At 42.8% G+C, this 27974-nt stretch overlaps 1 protein-coding gene across 2 annotated transcripts in view; it reads right to left on the bottom strand.

Annotated features, from left to right (window-relative positions):
- Window positions 1-27974, bottom strand: part of LOC106569692 (myomegalin) — a 107564-nt gene that overhangs the window by 68286 nt on the left and 11304 nt on the right. The window contains exons 5-9 of one of the 2 annotated variants that reach the window (XM_045694366.1): window positions 15291-15367; window positions 4821-4944; window positions 4429-4583; window positions 4097-4253; window positions 2578-2631 (exon numbers count right to left, since the gene is read on the bottom strand). In XM_045694366.1, the coding sequence (XP_045550322.1) occupies window positions 2578-2631; window positions 4097-4253; window positions 4429-4583; window positions 4821-4944; window positions 15291-15367 (567 nt within the window). The remainder of the gene's footprint in view (window positions 1-2577; window positions 2632-4096; window positions 4254-4428; window positions 4584-4820; window positions 4945-15290; window positions 15368-27974) is intronic. The other variant, XM_045694367.1, reaches the window with a different exon arrangement.

Below are 27974 nucleotides of genomic sequence, written 5' to 3'. Positions count from 1 at the left end.
ACAAGGTAAAATGCCTTGCACCTTGGGGATTTGGCTCCTTCATGAGAAACTCATACAACAACAAATATGTGTAGGATTCAAAGCTGCCACCAAATGACAAGAACCAAGAGCCTTGGGAGTCTCAGTGAGACAGGATCAAAGGAAGAATAATGGATATGACCAGAGCCATGCATCTAGAGAGTTGAGACAACTTGTAGTGTTGAATATTGTTCTAATTCTAGACAGTGACATAGCAATGTTTAAATATTCCCAGTGTAATGTTAATGGCGCTCTAACGTGGCTGCCATAGAATGTTGTAGTGACGTGAATGTATCATAATGCAGAAACCTCATTGGCCCAACTCTCTAAATACATGGCTCTGGTAACGACTACCTATAGATAATGACTAATATGTGGTAATGACTGAGAAGAGATAATGACTGTCGATTAGCAAAACTAACAAATGACGATGATTAGGATAAACACTCTTGATCAAAATGACAGGATACACATACACTGTACTGCGGCTTTCTTTCAACTGTATGTGAGGTATAGTGACACTTTAAATATAGTTTGATTTCATTTCATTTGACACACAGCAGCACATCTATTTCTATTATCTAACCCCGCTCCAGTCAACACACACGCATACTGTATATACCTGCATACTGTATATACCTGCATACTGTATATACCTGTTTACTGTATACCTGCATACTGTAGATACCTGTTTACTGTATACCTGTTTACTGTATATACCTGCATACTGTATATACCTGCATACTGTATATACCTGTTTACTCTGTATACCTGCATACTGTAGATACCTGTTTACGGTATATACCTGCTTACTGTATATACCTGCATACTGTATATACATGTTTACTGTATAACTGCATACTGTATATACCTGCATACTGTAGATACCTGCATGCTATATATACATGCATACTGTCTATACCTGTTTACTGTATAACTGCATACTGTATATACCTGGTGCTGTATATACCTGGGTGCTGTGTATACCTGCATACTGTATATACCTGTTTACTGTATATACCTGTTTACTGTATATACCTGCATACTGTAGATACCTGCATACTGTAGATACCTGCATACTGTGTATACTTGTTTACTGTATATACTGTACCTGCATACTGCATATACCTGCATACTGTATATACCTGTTACTGTATATACCTGTTTACTGTATACCTGCATACTGTATATACCTGTTTACTGTATATACCTGCATACTGTATATACCTGCATATGGAATATACCTGTTTACTGTAGATACCTGCATACTGTAGATACCTGCATACTGTATATACCTGCATACTGTGTATACCTGTTTACTGTATATACTGTACCTGCATACTGCATATACCTGCATACTGTATATACCTGTTTTCCTGTTATTTGTGTAATGTGAGAAGCTCCCCTCTAAGAATGTGACTGATGAGAATAGAGAATGTGGGCGGACTATTCATAAATTCATCACATGATTTGTTTACCACAGACTAAAATAACTCAGGCCCGCTCCCTTCAGGGCCGACAGCTCCCAACACAATACTGGCATTGTCACGTCCTGACCAGTAAAAGGGGTTATTTGTCATTGTAGTTTGGTCAGGGCGTGGCAGGGGGTGTTTGTTTTGTGTGTTTCGGTGTTTTTGGGTTTAGGTTCTATGTTCTCTATTTCTATGTTTATATCTAGTTTTCTATTTCTATGTTGGGTTTTTGGCAATTAGAGGCAGCTGGTTGTCATTGTCTCTAATTGGAGGCCATATTTAGTTGTGTTTGTTTCACTTGTGTTTTGTCAGTGGTTGTTTTCCTGTATAGCCTGTGTTGCCTTACAGAACTGGTTTGTTTCTTTTGTTAAAGTGTTATCTTTATATAAATTAAGACGATGAGCACTTTACCCGCTGCGCCTTGGTCCAATCCTTACGACGCCCATGACAGGCATTAACAGACATAGACACTAACACAGACTGGTCTAGGAACGGTTTATTACTCAGCTCTAGCAGCTGCTATATACTAAGATGTTATATGATATGGTAACTATGGGTAATGTATGATGTTTACGTTGAATTCAATACAATGGCGTTTCAATTAACCACAAAGAAACCCTAATTATATTAGAAAGTAGTTTATATGTGACTACAATTTGATAATGTATTTTTCCTTAGATAGTGACCACCGACCACATATTCTTTGGTCAAGATGTTACCACTCTGTATGTGGCTGTCTGGTTTAAGAGGTGCTTTGTGTTTATACTTCAGCAGGGGTCAAGCTCCACCAACACCTTAGAGTGGGATCTGGTTAAAGTGGGTACTGACTCAACAGTAGTGTAGGACCAGCACCTCACCTTTGTTATTGTTTCTGTTGCTGAGCTGAGGAGCGTCGCACAGCATGGTGAAACAAATTCCAGTACATATTGTGTTCATCTATCGTGCGTGCGATGATGTCAGAGGGGGAAAAACTGTGTTGGTTGTTTTCAATAACTTCTATGTTGTTGTAATATCACAAATGGACAGTTTCACCGTTAAGGATCCCAGCTTCAAGTGAGTTTCTGTGTTCACTTCAGGATTCACTCACCTGCATCTCCTGCTCAATGCGTAGTCTCTCCCTGCCCAGCTCCTCCTGGTAGAACTGTAGGGGAGAGAAACAGGGGCCGTAGAACGTTGGGTGTGTGTGTGTACGAGTGTGTGTGCATTTGTGCGTGTGTTTGAGTAATGGTGATATCAGTCCAACAGAGCGTAATTAATATCTCCTTCTCAGAGAATCTGTACAACAGCTGTAGTGATGATCAGATCATTCAGAGAGTAGCAGAGTACACCGTGTTCTGTTGACAGTCGTCCAACAAAAAGCATCACACTACCACCCTGCCTGCTGCCACAACAACACAACTTAACACAACACACTACACAACTGGTAGATTGAACACGACTAGTTGCATGGGTTACAGAAGGCTACAGTAAATACAAATGGAATGGATTGATTCTGAAACAGATTAGAGTGTTAAAGGTAGACTCAGCGAAATGACGTTGCAACAAGCAGCACCACAGGTAGCCTAGTGGTTAGAGTGTAGGGGTGGCAGGTAGACTAGTGGTTAGAGCGTTGGACTAGTAACCGAAAGGTTGCTAGATCAAATCCCCAAGCTGACAAGGTAAAACATCTCTCGTTCTGCCCCTGAACAAGGCAGTTAACCCACTGTTCCTAGGCCGTCATTGAAAATAACAATGTGTTCTTAACTGACTTGCCTAGTTAAATAAAATATATTGAGATCCATCACTTGACTCAGTCACACACAGTGTTGTGGTGCACAGGTTTGCTCTACAATGTGGTAGCCAGGGCTTTGAGCCTCACACGTCAATCCCCTTAGGTGTTGTGGAAATTGACCACATGGAATTCCTCAATCAAAACAAAATACGATTTTGACAACTGAAAGGATATAGATGTTTTTTTATTTTTCATGTTTTCCTGGTGAATATGTTTTGAAACCTTTACTAACCTAAGAAGAGTGGTCTGTGGGTTTAAACACACACATATGGTGTGTTGCTATGTGTTTCTTGACAGGATTGTTTACGTGTGTGATGCTATGTGTTTCTTGACAGGAGTGTTTACGTGTGTGTTGCTCTGTGTTTCTTGACAGGAGTGTTTACGTGTGTGTTGCGTGTGTTACGTCGCTATAACAGGTGTGCTTCCACATTTTGACATCGTGTTTCCGCGTTTCCATGTGGTTCCATCTTTGGGGACGGGGGAGATATGGATGAAGAAGGACTGGGTGAGGAGGGGGAGGTGTTGAAAAGCATCTTAGCTATAGCTAAAGGAGGGGTGAGGAGGGTTGAGGACGGGTGAGGAAGGGTTGAGCTATGTCTAATGAGTGAGTGAGGAATGGGTGAGATTAGGGTGAGAGATGGGTGAGGTGTCCCAGAAACCCTGTGTATGAAGCTTTTCACATGGTAATACAGGCCTGTACACACTACAGGAACTCAGTCAGTCAAATAGATACAATACATGAATACAATAACACAATAAATTATTGAACCATTGACCCCAAGGCAGACCCTACACATGCACTTTTCCTCATACGTGTAACAGGGATGATATATACCTCTGCATCCCTCTCTTTCTGCAGCAGGGAGGAGGAGAGGTCCACTACCTGTCCCTCCAGCTCTCCCACCTTCAGGGCCAGGACGCTCTTCTGTCCACTCAGCTCAGTGATCAGAGCCTCCTTACAGCGCAGAGCACAGGTCAGCTCCTCGACCACCCTACAGGAGGAGAAAGAGAGGAGAGGAGAGAGAGAGGTCAGTACCATAGATATGTGGGCTAAATTTGGACTTGTAGGAGTCCTAGGCTTTCCTCCATGAGTGTGAAGGTGTGTAATTACAGCTTTTAGGTCACTGGTTCAAATCTGGCTCGAATGACCATATACCGTGTGTGTACCTGTCTCTGTTGGTGTGTGATGGGGGGTGGTGAGATGTGGTCTGGGTGCTCTCCTCCTCCTCTGGGCTGTCCTTCATGTCCTCCAAGAGGGTCTGGGAGCTCAACCTAGCCAGGGAGGCCATCCTCTCAGCCTCACATCGCGCTAGCTCGGCCTCCTGGAGGAAACACATGAAAAGGTCTGGATATCAGTCTGTGTTTAAAGGTCTGGATATCAGTCTGTGTTTAAAGGTCTGGATATCAGCTGTGTTTAAAGGTCTGGATATCAGTCTGTGTTTAAAGCTGATCTAATAATAGAACAACTAATTTCATCTCAACAAAGAACACAACCAACTTTAGCAGTGTGTGTGTGTGTGTGTGTGTGTGTGTGTGTGTGTGTGTGTGTGTGTGTGTACCTCCTGCAGGAGTTGTATCTTGGTCTCCAGCAACTCCTGCATGTGGTCGATCTCCTGCTGTCTCTCCTCACATCGTCTCTGTAGCTCTGCCTCATTGTGACTGGACTGGCTCTCAGCTGTTGACCTATCAGAAAAGAGGAGAGAGAAAGGGAACATTGTGATTGGTCAGGCTCTCTGCTATCATCATATTAAAAGAGAGGAAAAAAGAGCGATAATTGTGATTGGTCTGGCTCTATTCTGTTGTCCTATCAGGGAGTGGACATTAGATGGAACATCATGTTAAGTGTCTATCAATAACTACCAACAGTCATCCACATACACTCATAACACTGTGTTGCTTGTTATTGCGCCATCGGTGCAGGGCAGACCAGTGGTGTCAGTCCTGGGTCGTTTTAGGGTTGTAGTGTGGTCAGGATTAAGACAGGATATGAAGTCATATGAAGTATCCGTGCTATAACTCATGGGATACCCTCCACCTCCCAGCTACAAATAGAGACCAGTCACACACCCAGAGTGTAAACTTTTATTGTGTTCACATATAGTTCTGTGAGAGCGCCCCGAAAACATCACGCAGACCTAGGCTGGAATTTGGTCAAACTCGCCATAGCTATCAATAAGCATTCAGAGTCTTTGTTTACAAACTACTGTCTTCCCACACACACACACATGGTATTGTGTGAACTGGAGCATCAACCTGTGAGGGAAGTCTACTGCTTGTAGTCGTACACCCTCTGACTGTGTGTGTGTGTTTGGTTTTATTATCCTCGTGGTGACCATAAGTCCTCACAAGGATAGTAAAACAAGGACAATTCCCCAGTCCCCACAAGTGAAAAGGCTATTTTATGGGTTAGGTTTAGGGTTAGAATTAGGATGAGAATTAGGGTTAGGTTTAGGGTTAGGAGTTAAGGTTTGGTTAGGTTAGGAGTTTGAGGTTAAGGTCAGGGTTAAGGTTATGTTTAGGGTTAGGGAAAATAGGTTTTTGAATGGGAATCAATTGTTTGGTCCCCACAAGGAGAGTAAAACAAATGTGTGTGTGTGCGTCTGCGCCTTTAAGTATCTGTTTTACTGAGTCACTCAATGACGCCATTCCAGAATTCCTGCTGTGGATCTCAAAATGGCACACGCCTTCCTGTCTCCTTGGGGCGTCTGTTCTATTCCTCCTTCTCCTCCTCTCATCTTTTCTCCTCCTCTCCTCTGCATTCCTCTGTTTTTAACTCAGACCATCTGACCATGGCAGACAGCAATTAAGATTATTATTAACCAGACTGTGTAATGTTACTGCTGGGTGGATGAATATTACTGCTGGGTGGATGGATGCTACTGCTGGGTGGATAGATGCTACTGCTGGGTGGATGGATGCTACTGCTACTGCTGGGTGGATGGATATTACTGCTGGGTGGATGGATGCTACTGCTGGGTGGATGGATATTACTGCTGGGTGAATGGATGTTACTGCTGGGTGGATGGATGTTACTGCTGGGTGGATGGATATTACTGCTGGGTGGATGGATGTTACTGCTGGGTGGATGGATGTTACTGCTGGGTGGATAGATGCTACTGCTGGGTGGATGGATGCTACTGCTACTGCTGGGTGGATGGATATTACTGCTGGGTGAATGGATGCTACTGCTGGGTGGATGGATATTACTGCTGGGTGAATGGATGTTACTGCTGGGTGGATGGATGTTACTGCTGGGTGGATGGATATTACTGCTGGGTGGATGGATGTTACTGCTGGGTGGATGGATGTTACTGCTGGGTGGATGGATATTACTGCTGGGTGAATGGATGTTACTGCTGGGTGGATGGATATTACTGCTGGGTGGATGGATGTTACTGCTGGGTGAATGGATGTTACTGCTGGGTGGATGGATATTACTGCTGGGTGAATGGATGTTACTGCTGGGTGGATGGATGTTACTGCTGGGTGGATGGATATTACTGCTGGGTGGATGGATGTTACTGCTGGGTGGATGGATATTACTGCTGGGTGGATGGATATTACTGCTGGGTGGATGGATATTACTGCTGGGTGGATAGATGCTACTGCTGGGTGGATGGATGGATGCTACTGCTACTGCTGGGTGGATGGATATTACTGCTGGCTGAATGGATGTTACTGCTGGGTGGATGGATGTTACTGCTGGGTGGATGGATGCTACTGCTGGGTGGATGGATGCTACTTCTGGGTGGATGGATGCTACTGCTGGGTGGATGGATGCTACTGCTGGGTGGATGGATGTTACTGCTGGGTGGATGGATGCTACTGCTGGGTGGATGGATGCTACTGCTGAGTGGATGGATGTTACTGCTGGGTGGATGGATGCTACTGCTGGGTGGATGGATGGATGTTACTGCTGGATGGATGGATGCTACTGCTGGGTGGATGGATGCTACTGCTGGGTGGATGGATGCTACTGCTGGGTGGATGGATGCTACTGCTGGGTGGATGGATGCTACTGCTGGGTGGATGGATGCTACTGCTGGGTGGATGGATGTTACTGCTGGGTGGATGGATGGATGTTACTGCTGGGTGGATGGATGTTACTGCTGGGTGGATGGATGGATGTTACTGCTGGATGGATGGATGTTACTGCTCGGTGGATGGATGTTACTGCTGGGTGGATGGATATTACTGCTGGGTGGATGGATGTTACTGCTGGGTGGATGGATGTTACTGCTGGGTGGATGGATATTACTGCTGGGTGGATGGATGCTACTGCTGGGTGGATGGATGCTACTGCTGGGTGGATGGATGCTACTGCTACTGCTGGGTGGATGGATATTACTGCTGGGTGAATGGATGTTACTGCTGGGTGGATGGATGTTACTGCTGGGTGAATGGATGTTACTGCTGGGTGGATGGATGCTACTGCTGAGTGGATGGATGTTACTGCTGGGTGGATGGATGGATGTTACTGCTGGGTGGATGGATGGATGTTACTGCTGGGTGGATGGATGGATGTTACTGCTGGGTGGATGGATATTACTGCTGGGTGGATGGATGTTACTGCTGGGTGGATGGATGTTACTGCTGGGAGGATGGATATTACTGCTGGGTGAATGGATATTACTGCTGGGTGGATGGATGCTACTGCTGGGTGGATAGATGCTACTGCTGGGTGGATGGATGCTACTGCTACTGCTGGGTGGATGGACATTACTGCTGGGTGAATGGATGTTACTGCTGGGTGGATGGATGTTACTGCTGGGTGAATGGATGTTACTGCTGGGTGGATGGATGTTACTGCTGGGTGGATGGATGTTACTGCTGGGTGGATGGATGTTACTGCTGGGTGGATGGATGTTACTGCTGGGTGAATGGATGTTACTGCTGGGTGGATGGATATTACTGCTGGGTGAATGGATGTTACTGCTGGGTGGATGGATGTTACTGCTGGGTGGATGGATATTACTGCTGGGTGGATGGATGTTACTGCTGGGTGGATGGATGTTACTGCTGGGTGAATGGATGTTACTGCTGGGTGGATGGATGTTACTGCTGGGTGGATGGATGTTACTGCTGGGTGGATTGTTGTTCAAATGAAATCAAATCAAATGTATTGGTCACATACACGTGTAAAGCAGATGTTATTGTGGGTGTAGCGAAATGCTTGTGCTTCTAGCTCCGACAGTGCAGTAATATCTAACAGTTTCACAACATATACCCAAAATACACGTACATCTAAGTAAGGAATGGATTAAGAATATATACATATATGTCAGAGTGGCATTGGACTACGATACAGTGGCATAGTATAGAATACAGTATATACATATGAGATGGGTGATGCAATATTTACACACAATTAAAGGGACTAAGATACAGTAGAATAGTATAAAGTACAGTTTATAAGTATGAGATGAGTAATGGAAGATACGGAGACATTAATGTGGCTTGTGTTTAATTTCCTTAAAGTGGACAGTGATTCCTAATCTATGTCTATAGGCAGCAGCCTCTGATGTGCTGGAGATGGCTGTTTAACAGTCAGTGGTGTAGTATAGAATACAATACAGTATATACATATGAGATGGGTGATGCAATATGTAAACACAATTTAAAAGTGACTAAGATAACGTAGAATAGTGTGGAGTGCAGTTTATTCATATGAGAAGAGTAATGCTCGATACGGAAATATTAGTTATTAGTTATTTTACATAAGTTATTTTCATTCATAAGAGACGGTAGCAGCAACATTATGTACAAAATGAGTAAAAATAGAAGTTACAAACAACGCAAATAAACAAACAAAAAACAGTCGGTTGGGGGCTCGAAAAACGTCTGCTCCGGCTCCAGCTATTTGATACTATCTCCATATTAATACAGTAATGTAATGTTGATTAGCTGATCTGATGCTATCTCCATATTAATACAGTAATGTAATGTTGATTAGCTGATCTAATGCTATCTCCATACTAATACAGTAATGTAATGTTGATTAGCTGATCTGATGCTATCTCCATATTAATACAGTAATGTAATGTTGATTAGCTGATCTGATGCTATCTCCATATTAATACAGTAATGTAATTTTGATTAGCTGATCTGATGCTATCTCCATATTAATACAGTAATGTAATGTTGATTAGCTGATCTGATGCTATCTCCATATTAATACAGTAATGTAATGTTGATTAGCTGATCTAATGCTATCTCCATATTAATACAGTAATGTAATGTTGATTAGCTGATCTAATGCTATCTCCATATTAATACAGTAATGTAATGTTGATTAGCTTATCTGATGCTATCTCCATATTAATACAGTAATGTAATGTTGATTAGCTGATCTGATGCTATCTCCATATTAATACAGTAATGTAATGTTGATTAGCTGATCTGATGCTATCTCCATATTAATACAGTAATGTAATGTTGATTGGCTGATCTGATGCTATCTCCATATTAATACAGTAATGTAATGTTGATTAGCTGATATAATGCTATCTCCATATTAATACAGTAATGTAATGTTGATTAGCTGATCTGATGCTATCTCCATATTAATACAGTAATGTAATGTTGATTAGCTGATCTGATGCTATCTCCATATTAATACAGTAATGTAATGTTGATTAGCTGATCTGATGCTTTCTCCATATTAATACAGTAATGTAATGTTGATTAGCTGATCTGATGCTATCTCCATATTAATACAGTAATGTAATGTTTATTAGCTGATCTAATGCTTTCTCCATTTTATTACAGTAATGTAATGTTTATTAGCTGATCTGATGTTATCTCCAAACTAATACAGTAATGTAACATTTATTAACTGATCTGATGCTATCTCCATACTAATACAGTAATGTAACATTTATTAACTGATCTGATGCTATCTCCATACTAATACAGTAATGTCACATTGATTATCTGATCTGATGCTATCTCCATATTAATACAGTAATGTAATGTTGATTAGCTGCCATGTGAGCAAGAAGACCAGGGAACAGTATGATCCATTACACCAGCTGTGGAGCTGGCAGTGATTAGTAGCTTGCATGCTAACGGCTCCCCTCCATCAGCCAAATATTTACTGCTGAGACCCCCTACCAACACACACCACCTTTGATCATCAATCTATCCCAGGCTATGGACTCTAGGCCGGAGGCTATGGGTGGGGGGTTGAGGGCACAAGGCAGAAAAGTGGACCTTTAATCTTATAGCAATCTGATGAATACACAGAATATGTCAATCAAATTGATTCCCTTCCAGGGGGAGTATTAAATTCAAAGCCTAGCTGCAACAGCAGGGGTAGGGGTTCAGAGGGGGGTAAGGGTGGACGTGACAGGTATTGCCTTCCATATCCCTGTCTGCACGCCAAGATATCAGAGTTGCCCTTTTGGAGCTGGCGAGTGTGCGATCTCATTGGGACAGACACTCGGAGTACACGTGTGTGTGTGTGTGTGTGTGTGTGTGTGTGTGTGTGTGTGTGTGTGTGTGTGTGTGTGTGTGTGTGTGTGTGTGTGTGTGTGTGTGTGTGTGTGTGTGTGTGTGTCCAGTTCTCTCTCACTCCACCAGCTGTTGTGTGAAACATGAGCTGAGGTGTTACCTCTAAACGGTTTGATTCTACCCTCTGAGGGACTCACTACTGATTACTGTTCTATGCCTACAGTCTCCTGCTATAGGCTTGTTTTCCTGCTATAACACCATCTCTGTATGAGAAACAGCTTTGTTAATTCTCATCAAACAAAGACAAACACTCACCGTAATCACTTGAGCAAATTGTATTTCTGAATACCAGCAAAGCATGTCACACGTAGTCATGGGTCTTTGGAAAACATTAAGATAATTTAATTCTATTGGTTTAGTACTATGCTACATACAGTAGGCGAGTCTCGAGGGGAATTTCAGGAAGAGTAAGAGGACACTATTTTATTGGTGGATATGTGGCATTGGTGATGTCAACATTAGGCCATTGAGGCCATCCATTCACAATGCATACAGGGCAAGATGGCACCGACAGACATGGCAGCTCTGCTTCTAGCTCGTAAGCAACTTTGAAGTATTTAGTTTTTTGGTGTTTTATTTCTTACATTACTAGCCCAGAACTTTTTTTTGTGTTATTACATACAGCCGGAAAGAACTTTTCGATATCAGAGCGGCGGTAATTTACCAGCATTATGACAAGGAATATGACTTTCCAGAATTGGATCCTTTGTCCGTACCCCCCAGGGCAATTGAACTTATCCCAGAGGCTGCTCCAAGACGCCACCGGAAGAGAAGAGGATTTCGGAGTGGACTTCTAGTCTGACTCAGGAGGCGTGCACACCATCCACCGCTTCCAAGTATATTACTCGCTAATGTTCAGTCTCTGGACAATAAAGGTCAGGGCGAGGATCTCCTTCCAGAGAGACATCAGGAACTGTAACATACTCTATTTCACAGAATCATGGCTCTCTCGGGACATACTGTCCCCGTCCATACAGCCAGCTGGGTTCTCAGTTCATCGTGCAGACAGGAATAAAGAACTCTCCGGGAAGAAGAAAGGCGGGGGTGTATGTTTCATAATTAACTACGCATGGTGTGATTGTGATAACATACAGAAAGTCAACTCGTTTTGTTCACCCGACCTAGAATACCTCACAATCAAATGCAGAAGGTATTACCTCCCAAGATAATTATCTTCGGTTATAGTCACAGCTGTGTATATTCCCCCTCAAGCCGAAACCACAATGGCCCTCAAGGAACTACACTGGACTTCATGCAAACTGGAAACCACATATCCTGAGGCCGCCTTTATTGTAGCTGGGGATTTTAACAAAGCAAATGAGAAAAACGCTACCGAAGATCTATCAACACATTGACTGTAGTACTCGTTTAGTAAAAACACTATACCACTGCTACTCGCCTTTTTGAGATGCCTACAAGGCGCTCCCAGGAAGTACAGGAAGTACCCGTGCTAAAGTCTAATCAATGCTGGTCTGACCAATCGAAATCCATGCTTCAAGATTGTTTTAATCACGCGGACTGGGATATGTTCCGGGTAGCCTCTGAGAATAACATTGATGTTTACACGGAAACGGTGACTGAGTTCATCAGGAAGTGAAAAGGGGATGTTGTTCCCACGGTGACTATTAAAACCTACCCAAAACCTGTGGATAGATGACAGCATGGTGAAGGTAGGAAACAAGAGCTCCACTTCGCTGATCCTCAACACTGGGGCCCCACAAGGGTGTGTGCTCAGCCCCCTCCTGTACTCCCTGTTCACCCATAACTGCGTGGTCATGCACACCTCCAACTCAATCATCAAGTTTGCAGACGACACAACAGTAGTAGGCCTGATTACCAAGAATGACGAGACAGCCAACAGGGAGGAGGAGAGGGCCTTGGTGGAGTGGTGCCAGGAAAATAACATCTCCCTCAAAGTTAACAAAACTAAGAAGCTGATCGTGGACTTCAGGAAACAGCAGAGGGAGCACGCCCCTATACACATCGATGGGACCGCAGTGGAGAAGGTGGAAATCTTCAAGTTCCTCTGCGTACACATCACTGACAATCTGAAAAGGTCCACCCACACAGACAGTGTGGTAAAGAAGGCGCAACAGAGCCTCTTCAACCTCAGGAGGCTGAAGAAATTCGGGTTAGCCCCTAAGACCCTCAGAAACTTTTACAGATACACAATTGAGAGCATCCTGTCGGACTGTTTCACCGCCTGGTACGGCAACTGCACCGCCCGCAACCTCAGGGCTCTCCAGAGGGTGGTGCGGTCTGCCCAACGTATCACCGGGGCCACATGACCTGCCCTTCAGGACACCTACACCACCCGATGTCACAGGAAGGCCAAAAAGATCATCAAGGACATTATCCACCCGAGTCACAGCCTGTTCACACCGCTATCATCCAGAAGGCAAGGTCAGTACAGGAGCATCAAAGCTGGGACCGAGAGACTGAAAAACAGCTTCTATCTCAAGGCCATCAGACTGTCAAATAGCCTGCACCTTAGTGGCTGCTGCCGTACATAGACATGGAATCACTAGTCACTTTAAAAATGTTCACATACTGCTTTACTCATCTCAAATGTATACACTGTATTCTATTCTACTGTATTTTAGTCAATAACACTCCTAATATTTACAGTTGAAGTCGGAAGTTTACATACACTTAGGTTGGCGTCATTAAAACTCGTTTTTCAACCACTCCACAAATTTCTTGTTAACAAACTATAGTTTTGGCAAGTCGGTTAGGACATCTACTTTGTGCATGACACAAATAATCTTTCCAACAATTGTTTACAGACAGATTATTTCACTTATAACTCACTGTATCACAATTCTAGTGGGTCAGAAGTTTACATACACCAAGTTGACAATGCCTTTAAATAGCTTTGAAAAATCAAGAAAATTATGTCATGGCTTTAGAAGCTTCTGATAGGCTAATTGACATCATTTGAGTCAATTGGAGGTGTACCTGTGGATATATTTCAAGGCCTACCTTCAAACTCAGTGCCTCTTTGCTTGGGAAAATCTAAAGAAATCAGCCAAGACCTCAGAAAAGAAATTGTAGACCTCCACAAGTCTGGTTCATCCTTGGGAGCAATTTCCAACCACCTGAAGGTACCACGTTCATCTGTACAAACAATAGTACGCAAGTATAAACACCATGGGACCACGCAGCCATCATACCGCTCAGGAAGGAGACGCGTTCTGTCTCCTAGAGATGAACGTACTTTGGTGCGAAAAGTGCAAATCAATCCCAGAACAACAGCAATGGACCGTGTGAAGATGCTGGAGGAAACAGGTACAAAAGTATCTATATCCACAGTAAAACAAGTCCTATATTGACATAACCTGAAAGGCCGCTCAGCAAGGAAGAAGCCACTGCTCCAAAACCGGCATAAAACCGGGGACAAAGATCGTACTTTTTGGAGAAATGTCCTCTGGTCTGATGAAACAAAAATAGAACTGTTTGGCCATAATGACCATCGTTATGTTTGGAGGAAAAAGGGGGAGGCTTGCAAGCCAAAGAACACCATCCCAACCATGAAGCACGGGGGTGGCAGCATCATGTTCTGGGGGTGCTTTGCTGCAGGAGGGACTGGTGCACTTCACAAAATAGATGGCATCATGAGGGAGGAAAATTATGTGGACATATTGAAGCAACATCTCAAGACATCAGCCAGGAAGTTAAAGCTTGGTCACAAATGGGTCTTCCAAATGGACAATGACCCCAAGCATACTTCCAAAGTTGTGGCAAAATGGCTTAAGGACAACAAAGTCAAGGTATTGGAGTGGCCATCACAAAGCCCTGACCTCAATCCCATAGCAGATTTGTGGGCAGAACTGAAAAAGCGTGTGTGAGGAAGGAGGCTTACAAACCTGACTCAGTTACACCAGCTCTGTCAGGAGGATTGTGCCAAAATTCACCCAACTTATTGTGGGAAGCTTATGGAAGGCTACCTGAAAGTTAAACAATTTAAAGGAAATGCTACCAAATACTAATTGAGTGTATGTAAACGTCTGACCCACTGGGAATGTGATGAAAGAAATAAAAGCTGAAATAAATCATTCTCTCTACTGTTATTCTGACATTTCACTTTCTTAAAATAAAGTGGTGATCCTAACTGATCTAAGACAGGGAGTTCTTACTAGGATTAAATGTCAGGAATTGTGAAAAACTGAGTTTAAATGTATTTGGCTGAGGTGTATGTAAACTTCCGACTTCAACTGTATATATTTCTTAATTGCATTATTTTACTTTTAGATATGTGTATTGTTGTGAACTGTTAGATACTACTGCACTGTTGGAGCTAGGAACACAAGCATTTTCCTACATCCGCAATAACATCTGCTAAATATGTGTATGTGACCAATTTGATTTGATTTGATCTGTTGGTTGGCTGTCAGTCTACATTGCAAATTAATTTGAAGTAAGAAGTGTCAGATTCTCATATCAGATGACTGAGGTCGGTCAATACATTCAACATTCAACGGTCAACTGTCAGTCTGGATGTGTCGTACTGGACTTACAGAGCCTTGTCAAGAAGGTCTTGTTTCTCCTGTAACTCTTGCTTCAAGCTCTCCACTTCTACCTTCAACTCGATGTTCTGGAACACAGGGAGAATAGAACATGAAATCAGACTGGAATTATGTTTGATAGAAAAAATGACATCATCAATATTGTCGTCGTTGTCATCATCATCATCATCATCATCATCACTCACATCATAACGATTAATCTCAAAAGACAAGGAATATCAAATAGAAACTTTAAAACAACTCAATGAAGTTATAGAAACTCAAAGAAGTGCAGACACCATTAGTACAATTACTGTAAAACACAGGAAGAGAGTAGAGGACAGGCTCATTATAATGGCATTAATAGAATGGTTTCAAACACATCAAAACCACGTTTGACTCCGTTCCATTAAATCCATTCGACCCATTACAATGAGCCCGTCTTCCTATAGCTCCTCCCACCAGCTTCCACTGACCTGTACTGCCTTGCAAAGACCCCTGATGCCCAGAGGAACGGTATACATTTACATTTTACATTTTAGCAGACGCTCTTATCCAGAGCGACTTACAGTAGTGAATGCATACATTTCATGCATTTTTTTGTACTGGCCCCCCGTGGGAATCAAACCCACAACCCTGGCGTTGCACACACCATGCTGGCGTTGCCAACACCATGCTCTACCAACTGAGCCACAGGGAAGGTATACCCTATTACTGAGCCACAGGGAAGGTATTCCCTATTACCCTCCTGGAAACTCCTACCTTCCAAATGCACCTAGTGCTTGTCCTGTACAGTATCTTCTATCCCCCTCCAACACCATCCCACAGCTAGCCAGCAACAGAAACCCTACACGCACAACCTGTCCTCTCTCCTTCTCACCCCCAACCCTCAAACACCATCTACACCTGACCCCCGCACCCCTCCTATGCTGCATCGATTTCCCTCCTTCCCTCCCCCTCTCTCTGCTGTATCAATCAGAGTGGTGTGTATACGTAACATCAGTAGGGAACATGGTTCTCTCCTGTCACAGAGGTTATATTTTATGATGGGACAAGCTGCCAGGAAACCCAGAATTTTGGAGGTTACCAAAAATCTATAATTTCCTGTCCATTGCACACTTTACTTGAAACCTATCAAAGAATGCATGTTTCACATACTATCAATTCATAAACATGTATCAATCTAGACCAGTCCCAGATCTGTTAGAGATCTTGCTAATGTCAGCTCTTAGCCACATCTCACACCAGTAAACTAGGCAAGTCGGTTAAGAACAAATGTTTACTTACAATGACGGCCTACACCGGCCAAACCGGGACGACACTAGGCCAATTGTACACCGCCCTATGGGACTCCCAATCATAGCCGGTTGTGATACAGCCTGGATTCGAACCAGGTGTCTGTAGTGACCTCTCTAGCACTGAGATGCAGTGCCTTAGACCACTGCGCCACTGAGGAGCTAGTACAGGATTACAAAATGTATCCAGGGCTTTCAACAGCAACCTCTGCTCTGCAACCTCTGTTCCATTGCCAAACATACATTTTAATAGGCTACTGTGTAAATACAACACAAAGTGATTCTATTTTCATCTATTTTCATCATTATAAAGGTAAAATGTCATTCCCCTCACCTCACAATGGAGGGTAACTTACTGTTAGGCTCACATACTTAAACCAGCGGGAAAGCAGAGCATCTCTGGGGCTTATACCAGGGGTCAGGGGTTAAAGTACACACTTTGTTTATCTGCTCTGACAGCCACGGTGAACCAGAATAGGGTTCTGAGCCAGGACTTGGCCTTTAGGATAGGGATATGGAAAATGGATTGGCAATGTGACTAGGAATGAATGGTGAGGTTCAATTGTCCGGTTGTGACCCTGGACAGGGATAGGACACGCTCTCTCTCTCTCTTTCGTGTTATTGTTGCTTATCTCTGTCCTCTTTCTCTTATCTCTCTTTTCAATCTCTGAAATTCAAACTGTATCCTATTCTCACTTTTTCTCTCAATATTTTGTATTCCATTTCTCTCATTTCCTGTCTCCCACATCCTTCCATCTCTCTCACTCTGTCAGACCTGTATGTAGTATTATAGTACTTCCCCCAGTCTACTGACATTTCGAATCTGCTCTGTCTTTTAGCCAGAGAGGTATTCCAGTTTATCACACCTTCATAGCAAAACTATCTGTCTGTCCTTAACACTCACACTGACCCTGGATACATGTGCACACAGAGTAAGCAGACCCCCAGTGCACGTGTCACTAGAGCTCACCTACACTGAAACTGGCATCACATCAAGATACTTAGAACAACAGGGGCTCTGGCCTTTTGGACTGGTATTGACACACAACCGTTAATTCATGACTACGCTGTGTCCTTACAGTGTAAAATATCAATCTTATTGATCTCTAACATTATACATTTAGGAAATACTTCAGCAAAACAAAAGCAATGTTTGTAAGATAACATTTTACATAAACATTTGAGCAGTTTAGCAGATATTGTTATCCAGAGAGACTTGCAAAGCATCACAATGCATGTGCTCTTACACAAAGTGTCGCTACAATAGCCAAAGTCACATAAACATATTGAAATTAATTTATACGCATTTCACATTACTTTCCACATCAGTAGTCACTGCTTAACAGACAGTAACCGGGATGTTTTCCTGTTATCCACTCCACACAGCTCTAAATATAGGAGTCCATGCCCCCCCGCCGCCCACAGTAACAGTTCCCCTTATAACTAGATGTGCACTGGAGTGGTACAAGGCTGCCTGATTGGCAGAGACCTGGGGTTAAGAGTATAGTGCTAGGCCTAGTCGCTGATACACACACACACCTAGCCATGCAGTCACACGCATACAGTGGGGTCTGAAATTATTGACACCCTTGATAAAGATGAGCGATAATGACTGTATAAAATATATTATTTAAATACTGAGCTATATTGTATGCTCAAAAAAAGTATACACTTTTATACTAATACAATTGCTCAGAGAAAGATATTTTGTTTAACAAGTAATACAAAACTATATCAAAAAGGTAGCGGTAACAATTATTGACACCCCAAAAGATTCTAGGAATATTTGGTCCCATATTCCTAGCACGCAATGCTTACATTAAGTTTGTGACTCTACAAACTTGTTGGATGCATTTGCAGTTTGTTTTGGTTGTGTTTCAGATTATTTTGTGCCCAATAGAAATGAATGGTAAATCATGTAATGTGCCATTTTGGAGTCACTTTTACTGTAAATAAGAATAGAATATGTTTCTAAACACTTCCAAATGAATGTGGATGCTAACATGATTATGGATGGTCCTGAATGAATCCTGAATAATGATGAGTGAGAAAGTTACATAGGGTCAAACATTATAACCCCAAGACATGCTAACCTCCCCTGTTATTAGTAATGGTGAGAGGTTAGCATGTGTTGGGGGTATGACCTTTGACCCTCTGTAACTTTCTAAATCATCATTAATCACGATTCAAGTGACTCCAAAATAACACAATACATGATTTACCATTAATTTCTATTGGGCACAAAAATAATCTGAAACACAACCAAAACTAACTGAAAATTCATATTTCATTGAAATATGCTAGAAAAATGAGACCAAATACTAAACTTTTGACTACTTTATTTATAAGAATCTTTAAGTAAGTTTGAGAAAAGAAAATTGTACTTGTTAATCCGAATATCTTTTTTTCTCAGAGCAATTGTATTAGTATAAAATAATATAATTTCCCCCCAAGATGTATCATACAATACAGATCAGTATTTGAATTATATATTCTTTACAGTCATTATTGCTCATCTTTATCAAGGGTGTGAATTATTTTGATGCCACTTATGAACACAATTCTGAAGACATGCACCCACATATTTGCCACAGATCTATCCCTATACTGACATGCATGCACAGATATCAGAATGAAAACAAGCAAGTCAAACCCATTGCAGAAGAACAAATGTGTTGAATAAATTATTGCACTCAAGCTTGGACTATATATAGAAATCCTCTCTGAGCAGGGAGTGTAAACTAAGACAAAAGAAACGGTGCTGTGCCCGGAAATCAACTGAATCAAGCAGATCAACAAAGAAACAATCCCAAGGCCAAATTAACATAATTACTGTATCTGAGACAATGATTCCACTAGGCACAGACGTCATTTCAACACAATTGCTTTATCTTGGCCAGGTTGCAGTTGTAAATGAGAAATTGTTCTCAACTGGCCTACCTGATTAAATAAAGGTGAAATAAAAAATGTATAAAAAAATTGAAGACTCCTGGTATGTACTATTTGTCAATTGTATTCTTATTCTGTAACTGTAACAAATCTGATTACGTTTAAATGGATACGAACCATAGTCCTCATACTTCAGAATAATATTCCTTGAATTATTATTTTGTGAATGGTCTAATGGTAATTATAAACCGGGTGGTTCGAGCAGTGAATGTTCATTGGCTGACAGCTGTGGTATATCAGACCGTATACCACGGGTATGACAAAACATTTTTTTTTACTGCTCTAATTACATTAGTAACCAGTTTATAATAGCAATAATGCACCTTGGGGGTTTGTGGTATATGGCCAATATACCTTGGATAAGGGCTGTATCCAGGCACTCCGCGTTGCGTCGTGATTTAGAACAGCCCTTAGCTGTGGTATATTGGCCATATTCCACACCCCCTCATGCCTATTGCTTAATTATAACATGATAAAACATGAAAGTGTCAGTTTGGTCAAACCTCTTTCTAATCAATTAGCTGTGGCATGCACAATAGAGGATAAGTCAGAGCACATTCAGGTCTTGTTTATTTGGATCAGGTCAGCCATCTTGTTTATTTGGATAAGGTCAGCCATCTTGTTAATTTGAATAAGGTCAGCCATCTTGTTTATTTGGATCATATCAGCCATCTTGTTTGCATGATTCTCATATCAGAGGTTTACTGATGATCAGGGAGGAGATTAAGGGCTGAAGAAGAATGTATTGGAAGAGTGTAGACACACACAGAATCTCACACACACACAGACGAAAGCAAGCATGGAAGCACACAAACACACACATACACACACACAGCACATAGCCATGCACACTAATCTCTCTACCTCTCTGGAGTGGTGGCCTATAGGGATTCTGGAGAAGGGACCAATTATGGATTTTAAAATTTCCATACGCACCCAGACAACAGCTGGCTCACAGAGTCACCTTACACATACACACAGACCTAGAACACACGAACACACTTAGAACACACGCACACTATATATACAAAAGTATGTGCACACCCCTTCAAATGAGTGGATTTGGCTATTTCAGCAACACCCCTTGCTGACAGGTGTATAAAATCGAGCACACAGCCATTCAATCTCCATAGACAAACATTGGCATTAGAATATCTTTACTGAAGAGCTCAGTGACTTTCAACGTGGCACCGTCATAGGATGCCACCTTTCTGACGGACAAATCTAGGTTTGGCGGATGCCAGGAGAACACCATCTGCCAGAATGCATAGAGCCAATTGTAAAGTTCGGTGGAGGAGGCATAATGGTCTGGGGCTGTTTTTCATGGTTTGGGCTAGTTCCAGTGAAGGGAAATCTTAACGCTACAGCAATACAATGACATTCTAGAGCCCTCAAACTCAACTCTGCACCTCAAAGCCAGTTCCACTGCATTTTTTCATTGTTCCCCTCTAATCAGGGACTTATTTAGACCAGGGACACCAGGTTTGTGCAATTAATTATCAGGTAGAACAGAAAACCAGCAGGCTCCAGACCTCTTAGGGTAAGAGTTGAGTACCCTTATTCTAAACGATTCTGTGCTTCCAACTTTGTGGCAACAGTTTGGGGAAGGCCCTTTCCTGTTTCAGCATGACAATTCCCCCGTTCACAAAGCGAGGTCCATACAGAAATAGTTTGTTGAGATCAGCGTGGAAGAACTTTACTGGCCTGCACAGAGCTCTGACCTCAACCCCATCAAACACCTTTGGGATAAATTGGAACGCCGACTGTGAGCCAGGCCTAATCTCCCAACTTCAGTTGCCGACCTCACGAAGGCTATTGTGGCTGAGTGGAAACAAATGCTCGCAGCAATGTTCCAACATCTAGTGGAAAGCCTTACCAGAAGAGTGGAGGCTGTTATAGCAGCAAAGGAGGGACCAACTCCATATTAATGCCCATGATTTTGGAATGAGATGTTCGATGGGCCGGTGTCCACATACTTTTGGCAATGTAGTGTATATATGATCTCACACACCCTCCCCTCACACCCCCTTTTAACATGCATCTCGGAGGTCAGATGAGGCAGCAGGCTAGCATCTCGTACCCCAGACTGCTGCCCTTTCCCTGGGATTAGGAGCTGTCTGTGTGCCAACCTGAAGGTGAGACCAGCCTAGGAGCTCTGTGTGTGTGTGTGTGTGTGTGTGTGTGTGTGTGTGTGTGTGTGTGTGTGTGTGTGTGTGTGTGTGTGTGTGTGTGTGTGTGTGTGTGTGTGTGTGTGTGTGTGTGTGTGTGTGTGTGTGTGTGTGTGTGTGTGTGTGTGTGTGTGTGCGTGTGTGTGTGCGTGCGTGCGTGTGTGCGTGCGTGCGTGGGTTCCAAAAGTCCTCACAAGGATAGTAAAAAAAGGAAGAAAAAAGGTCCGCACCTAACCCGCAAATATAGACAATGTGATATAAGCTAGTCAAAGACTGCAGAACGATTTTTTGACAGAGGTTGCAGGATTGTTTTTTGTTGCCTGATTTTGATATGTTTTTACTTGTAATTTCCGCCATTTTGGAAGGCTATTTTTAGTAAATGTCTATAATTAGATACACGTAGCTTCGCTTTTGTCATTATATGTTGCCCTAGAAGACTAAACATAATAATGTAATATAGATCAATAGAATGAATGCTTCAATCTAGTTGACATCGGTAAAGTTTTCCTCGGTCATCTTTCGGGGAGCAAAGACACGTAGGGACCGTGGAGAAATTACAATAACGCAAAAACAAAGGTAAATATTTTCAGTGCAAAATGTCCATATTACATCAGTTTGACTGGTTGTAAGGGAAAAGAAAGCTGTGAAAACGACCCAACGTGTTTCTGATAAGATTTCAGTTCGGCTTTGATGCATATTTTATGTGGTTGAAACGCTATCTGCTTATTCGATGAAGACATCCCCCCCAAGCAGACACATCAACGGCCCTGAAAGAACTTCATTGGACTCTATGTAAACTGGAAACCACATATCCTGAGGCTGAATTTATTGTAGCTGGGGATTTTAACAAGGCTGATCCGAAAACAAGGCTCCCTAAATTTTATCAGCATATCGAATGTGCGACCCGGGCTGGGAAAATTCTGGATCATTGTTACTCTAATTTCCACGAAGCATACAAAGCCATCCCTCGCCCTCCTTTCGGCAAATCTGACCACGACTCCGTTTTGTTGCTCCCAGCCTATAGACAGAAACTTAAACAGGAAACGCCCATGCTCAGGTCTGTTCAACGCTGGTCCGACCAATCTGATTCCACGCTTCAAGATTGCTTCGATCACGTGGACTTGGATATGTTCCAGATGGCGTCAAACAACAACATTGATGCATACGCTGATTCGGTGAGCGAGATTATTAGCAAGTGCATCGGTGATGTTGTACCAACAGCGACTATTCAAACCTTCCCCAACCAGAAACCCTGGATTGATGGCAGCATTCGCGCAAAACTGAAAACGCGAACCACTGCTTTTAATAATGGCAAGGCGACTGGAAAAATGACCGATTACAAACAGTGTAGCTATTCCCTCCGCAAGGCAATCAAACAAGCTAAGCGTCAGTATAGAGACAAAGTAGAGTCGCAATTCAACGGCTCAGACATGAGAGGAATGTGGCAGGGTCTACAGTCAATCACGTACTACAAGAAAACCAGCCCCGTCGCGGACCCTGATGTCTCGCTACCAGACAAACTAAACAACTTCTTCGCTCGCTTTGAGGACAATACAGTGCCACCGACACGGCCCGCTACCAAAACCTGCGGGCTCTCCTTCACCGCAGCCAACGTGAGTAAAACATTTAAACGTGTTAACCCTCGCAAGGCTGCCGGCCCAGACAGCATCCCTAGCCGCGTCCTCAGAGCATGCGCAGACCAGCTGGCTGGTGTGTTTACGGACATATTCAATCAATCCCTATCCCAGTCTGCTGTTCCCACATGGTTCAAGAGGGCCACCATTGTTCCTGTTCCCAAGAAAGCTAAGGTAACTGAGCTAAACGACTATCGCCCCATAGCACTCACTTCCGTCATCATGAAGTGCTTTGAGAGACTAGTCAAGGATCATGTCACCTCCATCCTACCTGACACCCTAGACCCACTCCAATTTGCTTACCGCCCCAATAGGTCCACAGACGACGCAAATGCTGTTCCCCGACTACAGCTCAGCATTTAACACCATAGTACCCTCCAAACTCGTCATTAAGCTCGAGACCCTGGGTCTTGACCCCGCCCTGTGCATCTGGGTCCTGGACTTTCTGACGGGCCGCCCCCAGGTCGTGAGGGTAGGAAACAACATCTCCACCCCACTGATCCGCAACACTGGGGCCCCAAAAGGGTGCGTTCTCAGCCCTCTCCTGTACTCCCTGTTCACCCATGACTGCGTGGCCATGCACACCTCCAACTCAACCATCAAGTTTGCAGATGACACTACAGTGGTAGGCTTGATTACCAACAACAACGAGACAGCCAACAGGGAGGAGGTGAGGGCCTTCGGAGTGTGGTGTCAGGTAAACAACCTCACACTCAACGTCAACAAAACAAAGGAGATGATCGTGGACTTCAGGAAACAGCAGAGGGAGCACCCCCTTAACCACATCGACGGGACAGTAGTGGAGAAGGTGGAAATGTTTAAGATCCTCGGCATACACATCCCGGATTAACTGAAAAGGTCCACCCACACAGACAGTGTGGTGAAGAAGGCGCAACAGTGCCTCTTCAACCTCAGGAGGCTGAAGAAATTTGGCTTGTCACCAAGAACACTCACAAACTTTTACAGATGCACAATCGAGAGCATCCTGTCGGGATGTATCACCAATCTGGTACGGCAACTGCTCCGCCCACAACCGTAACGCTCTCCGGAGGGTAGTGAGGTCTGCACAACGCATCACCGGGGGCAAACTACCTGCCCTCCAAGACACCTACACCACCCAATGTCACAGGAAGGCCAAAAAGATCATCAAGGACATTAACCACCCGAGCCACAGCCTGTTCACACCGCTACCATCCAGAACAGGTGTATTAAGAGAGACTTAAGGTTTGTTATTAAATATATTATATAGACATGCTTCTAATATCCGTACATTATTGACCCATGACTGACAATTTTGAAGTACGTTAGCTAAAACCCTAAAACGAGGTGACGTCAGACCGTCTACTTAAGTAGGCAATAGAAAAAAAAGCCTGTCTATCATGTTCATTGATTGGGTTAAGACGAACCGTCACTACAAAACGAGCGGACCAATGGAGACTCATTGTCTACGCCTCCCTCTAACCCCGCCCTTCATGGGAAAATAAGGCAAAAACTCACAAAGATACGAGTAGCGTAACAAAAAGGTAGTACATGCAGGCAAGAGCGTAGGGGAAAATTATTCAATAGGATTGTTTGCTGGGAAAGTTTAACCGAAAAAAAAAATTTGCATTCGTTTTCAAATGTTTTTTTAATCATTTGTCATAGAGTTTTGCTTTCGCTTTAAAATTATTTGCTTCCAAGTTTTTGGGTTTTGTTTTTGATGTCTTATTTTTGTTTACAATTCTATACATTTCGATTTCAATTGTTTGGTTTTTGATTTCAACATCCATTATTTCACCCGTCCTCGAAAATATGTTTACATTCTCAACTTTATTTTTCATGTTCACGATTTATTTTATTTTGAATTCAATACATATGGCGTGAAATTGAGCGAATACAGTGGTTGCTCCACTAAAAGTTTTTTTTTTTGTGGTTTAGTACGGTACCCTGCGTCACCACTTCATTACTCCAGACCAGCGCAAGGGGGAGATAGAGCACTGATTATGCTTTTGGGTCCTACTGTGTCACATTTCCAGTGGGTCAGAAGTTTACATACACTCAATTAGTATTTTGTAGCATTGCCTTTAAATTGTTTAACTTGGGTCAAACATTTCGGGTAGCCTTCCACAAGCTTCCCACAATAAGTTGGGTGAATTTTGGCCCATTCCTCCTGACAGAGCTCGTGTAACTGAGTCAGGTTTGTAGGCCTCCTTGCTCGCACACGCTTTTTCAGTGGTCCCGTATGGCTCTGTTGGTAGAGCATGGTGTTTGCAACTCCAGGGTTGTGGGTTCGATTCCCACGGGGGACCAGTTCGGGGGAAAAAAATGTATGAAATGTATGCATTCACTACTGTAAGTTGCTCTGGATAAGAGCGTCTGCTAAATGACTAAAATGTAACTGACAATGAATGGGTGACATAAACCTAAATAGAAACTGATAATTGGACATGACTTCAGTATTACTTACTAAAACTGTTGTTACACTAAGGTTTTTATTATTTAATTTTATTAGGATAATTTTGCTCTTACTGAACTACTTACTGTAGGCCACTCCCAACCAGTCACGTTATACAGTGCCTGAGTGGTGCAACGGTGTAAGATACTTCATAGCAGTGTAAGCTGTGTTGCTACAGATGCTGGTTCAATACCTGTGCTCTCCTCGACTGGGAGACCCATGAGATGACTGTAGGTGTTTGGTTTATTTCCCTCTAAAAACAGAAATAGATCATTCTAAATAACAAACTTGCTATATTTACAAATTAGTAACAATGTCTTGCCCCATGTTCAAGAATGGCCTTTATCACGCTCATTTGACGTTATGTGAGAAGGAAATCATCTCCAAAATATAGTTCTTTTTTAAACAAAGTGATTATTATTATTTGTATTATTATTTAGAATGATATAAAAGCCCCTCGGATATTCTCACAGATATATTATTAACCCTGTTAGTAGCAGGACAATAGATATTGGTCATATTGGTCATGGCTCCCGAGTGGCGCACAATGGGATTGTCTTGCAGTTCTCCAGCTGTATCCACTGAAAGCGCGCGAGGTTCAAGGCACGAGGGCAGGGGGCATGGGATGGGCTGCAGAGCCACGCACAGAAGACGGACCTAGCCCATGGGGGAGGGAGGGGGGGTAGCACATAGCAACACTTTAAGGGGCATTGCACTAAAATTGGCGCTGACTAGGGAAACGTTTCCTCTGTTCTTAGTGCCAGTTTGCACGTTCAAACTAAAAAAATGTAACTAATAATGGCATCTTCATGCTTTCGTTAATAAAATAATGATAAAAATACTCTTTCAAAATGCTGATGTTTATTTGGTTATGGATCCATATCGAATTACTATGGGAATGAATATCACTGAATTACATAAATATTGGAACAAAGTTGTCTAATGAAGGTAAACAAAATTGTTGCTTACTAGAAAACACTCTTTCAAACACACACAGTCACATTGTACAGCGCCATTATGGCAATTAGCAGGTAGCTGGATAATAGACTTGCCTGGAAGGAGGGTAGGGGGAGAGTTCTATCGTCAAATGTATTTCTAAGTTAGGTTGGCTGTATCACAACTGGCCATGATTGGTTGCAATTTCAGTTTAATCCACCAGAAAAGACAAAACAAATAATACCACAAAAAGTATTATTATGGACCATATCCACTGTGATTGGGAGTCCCATAGGGAAGTGTACAATTGGCCCAGCGTTTTTCTCCCTCTAAAAACAGAAATAAATGTTTCGAACTTTACAAATATTATTTTGGCCTTTATTCAGATTACAATTGCTCACATTGCTTCTCAAAGATGCCCTCTGGTGGTCAAACTAGCACTAACTAGCATTAATGATACCGGTTCACACTTAAATAACGTGAGACAGAATTCTGCAGCACCATGCAAGCTGCGCTGCAGGCCGCTGCAACTTTTAAAGGACAAACCACTGTACCATAGGCCTACTTGAAGTCCCATCTTGTGACTGTCGAATTTGTAGCGCCTCACAATCATCACACTGCTATCATCCTCTTTTACCGCTTCACCAAATCTTTTCCAAACATTACTTTTCTGGCCCTCCCTTCTCTTTATTTTCAACCCTCCATTTCACAGCTTTTCTTTTATTGAACTGAACTTCGACAATGTCGTTTTTGCCTCCGTGGGTTGACCTTAACTTTTTCTATCCATTCCCAAAAGCATGTGGCGAGGAGCGTGTAGGCAGGCTATTGTGCGCGCATACAGTTACACCCTGAAGTTTAGGCTTATGCACTAATGCCATATGGCCTAATATAATGAAAGAAAAAGCTCAATGTAGCCTGTAGACATAAAATGCACCATAATGATACATTTATGGATTTCTTTAAGGGATTGTTATGTCTTTTGTCTTTTTGTTTTGTGCGTGTGTCTGTGCCTGTGTCTCTTCACAGTCCCTAGTGTTCCATAAGGTGTATTTTTTTCTGTTTTTTTTATCTGATTATACTGCTTGCATCAGTTACTTGATGTGGAATAGAGTTCCATGTAGTCATGGCTCTATGTAGTACTGTGTGCCTCCCATAGTCTGTTCTGGACTTGGGGATTGTGAAGAGACCTCTGGTGGCATGTCTTGTGGGGTATGTATGGGTGTCTGAGCTGTGTGCTAGTAGTTTAAACAGACAGCTCGGTGCATTCAACATGTCAATAC

This window comes from Salmo salar, chromosome ssa14 (assembly GCF_905237065.1).
Source record: "Salmo salar chromosome ssa14, Ssal_v3.1, whole genome shotgun sequence".
Classification (NCBI taxonomy): domain Eukaryota; kingdom Metazoa; phylum Chordata; class Actinopteri; order Salmoniformes; family Salmonidae; genus Salmo; species Salmo salar.
Note: the sequence above shows the minus strand (reverse complement) of the source record. Positions and strands in the feature narration are given on the sequence as shown.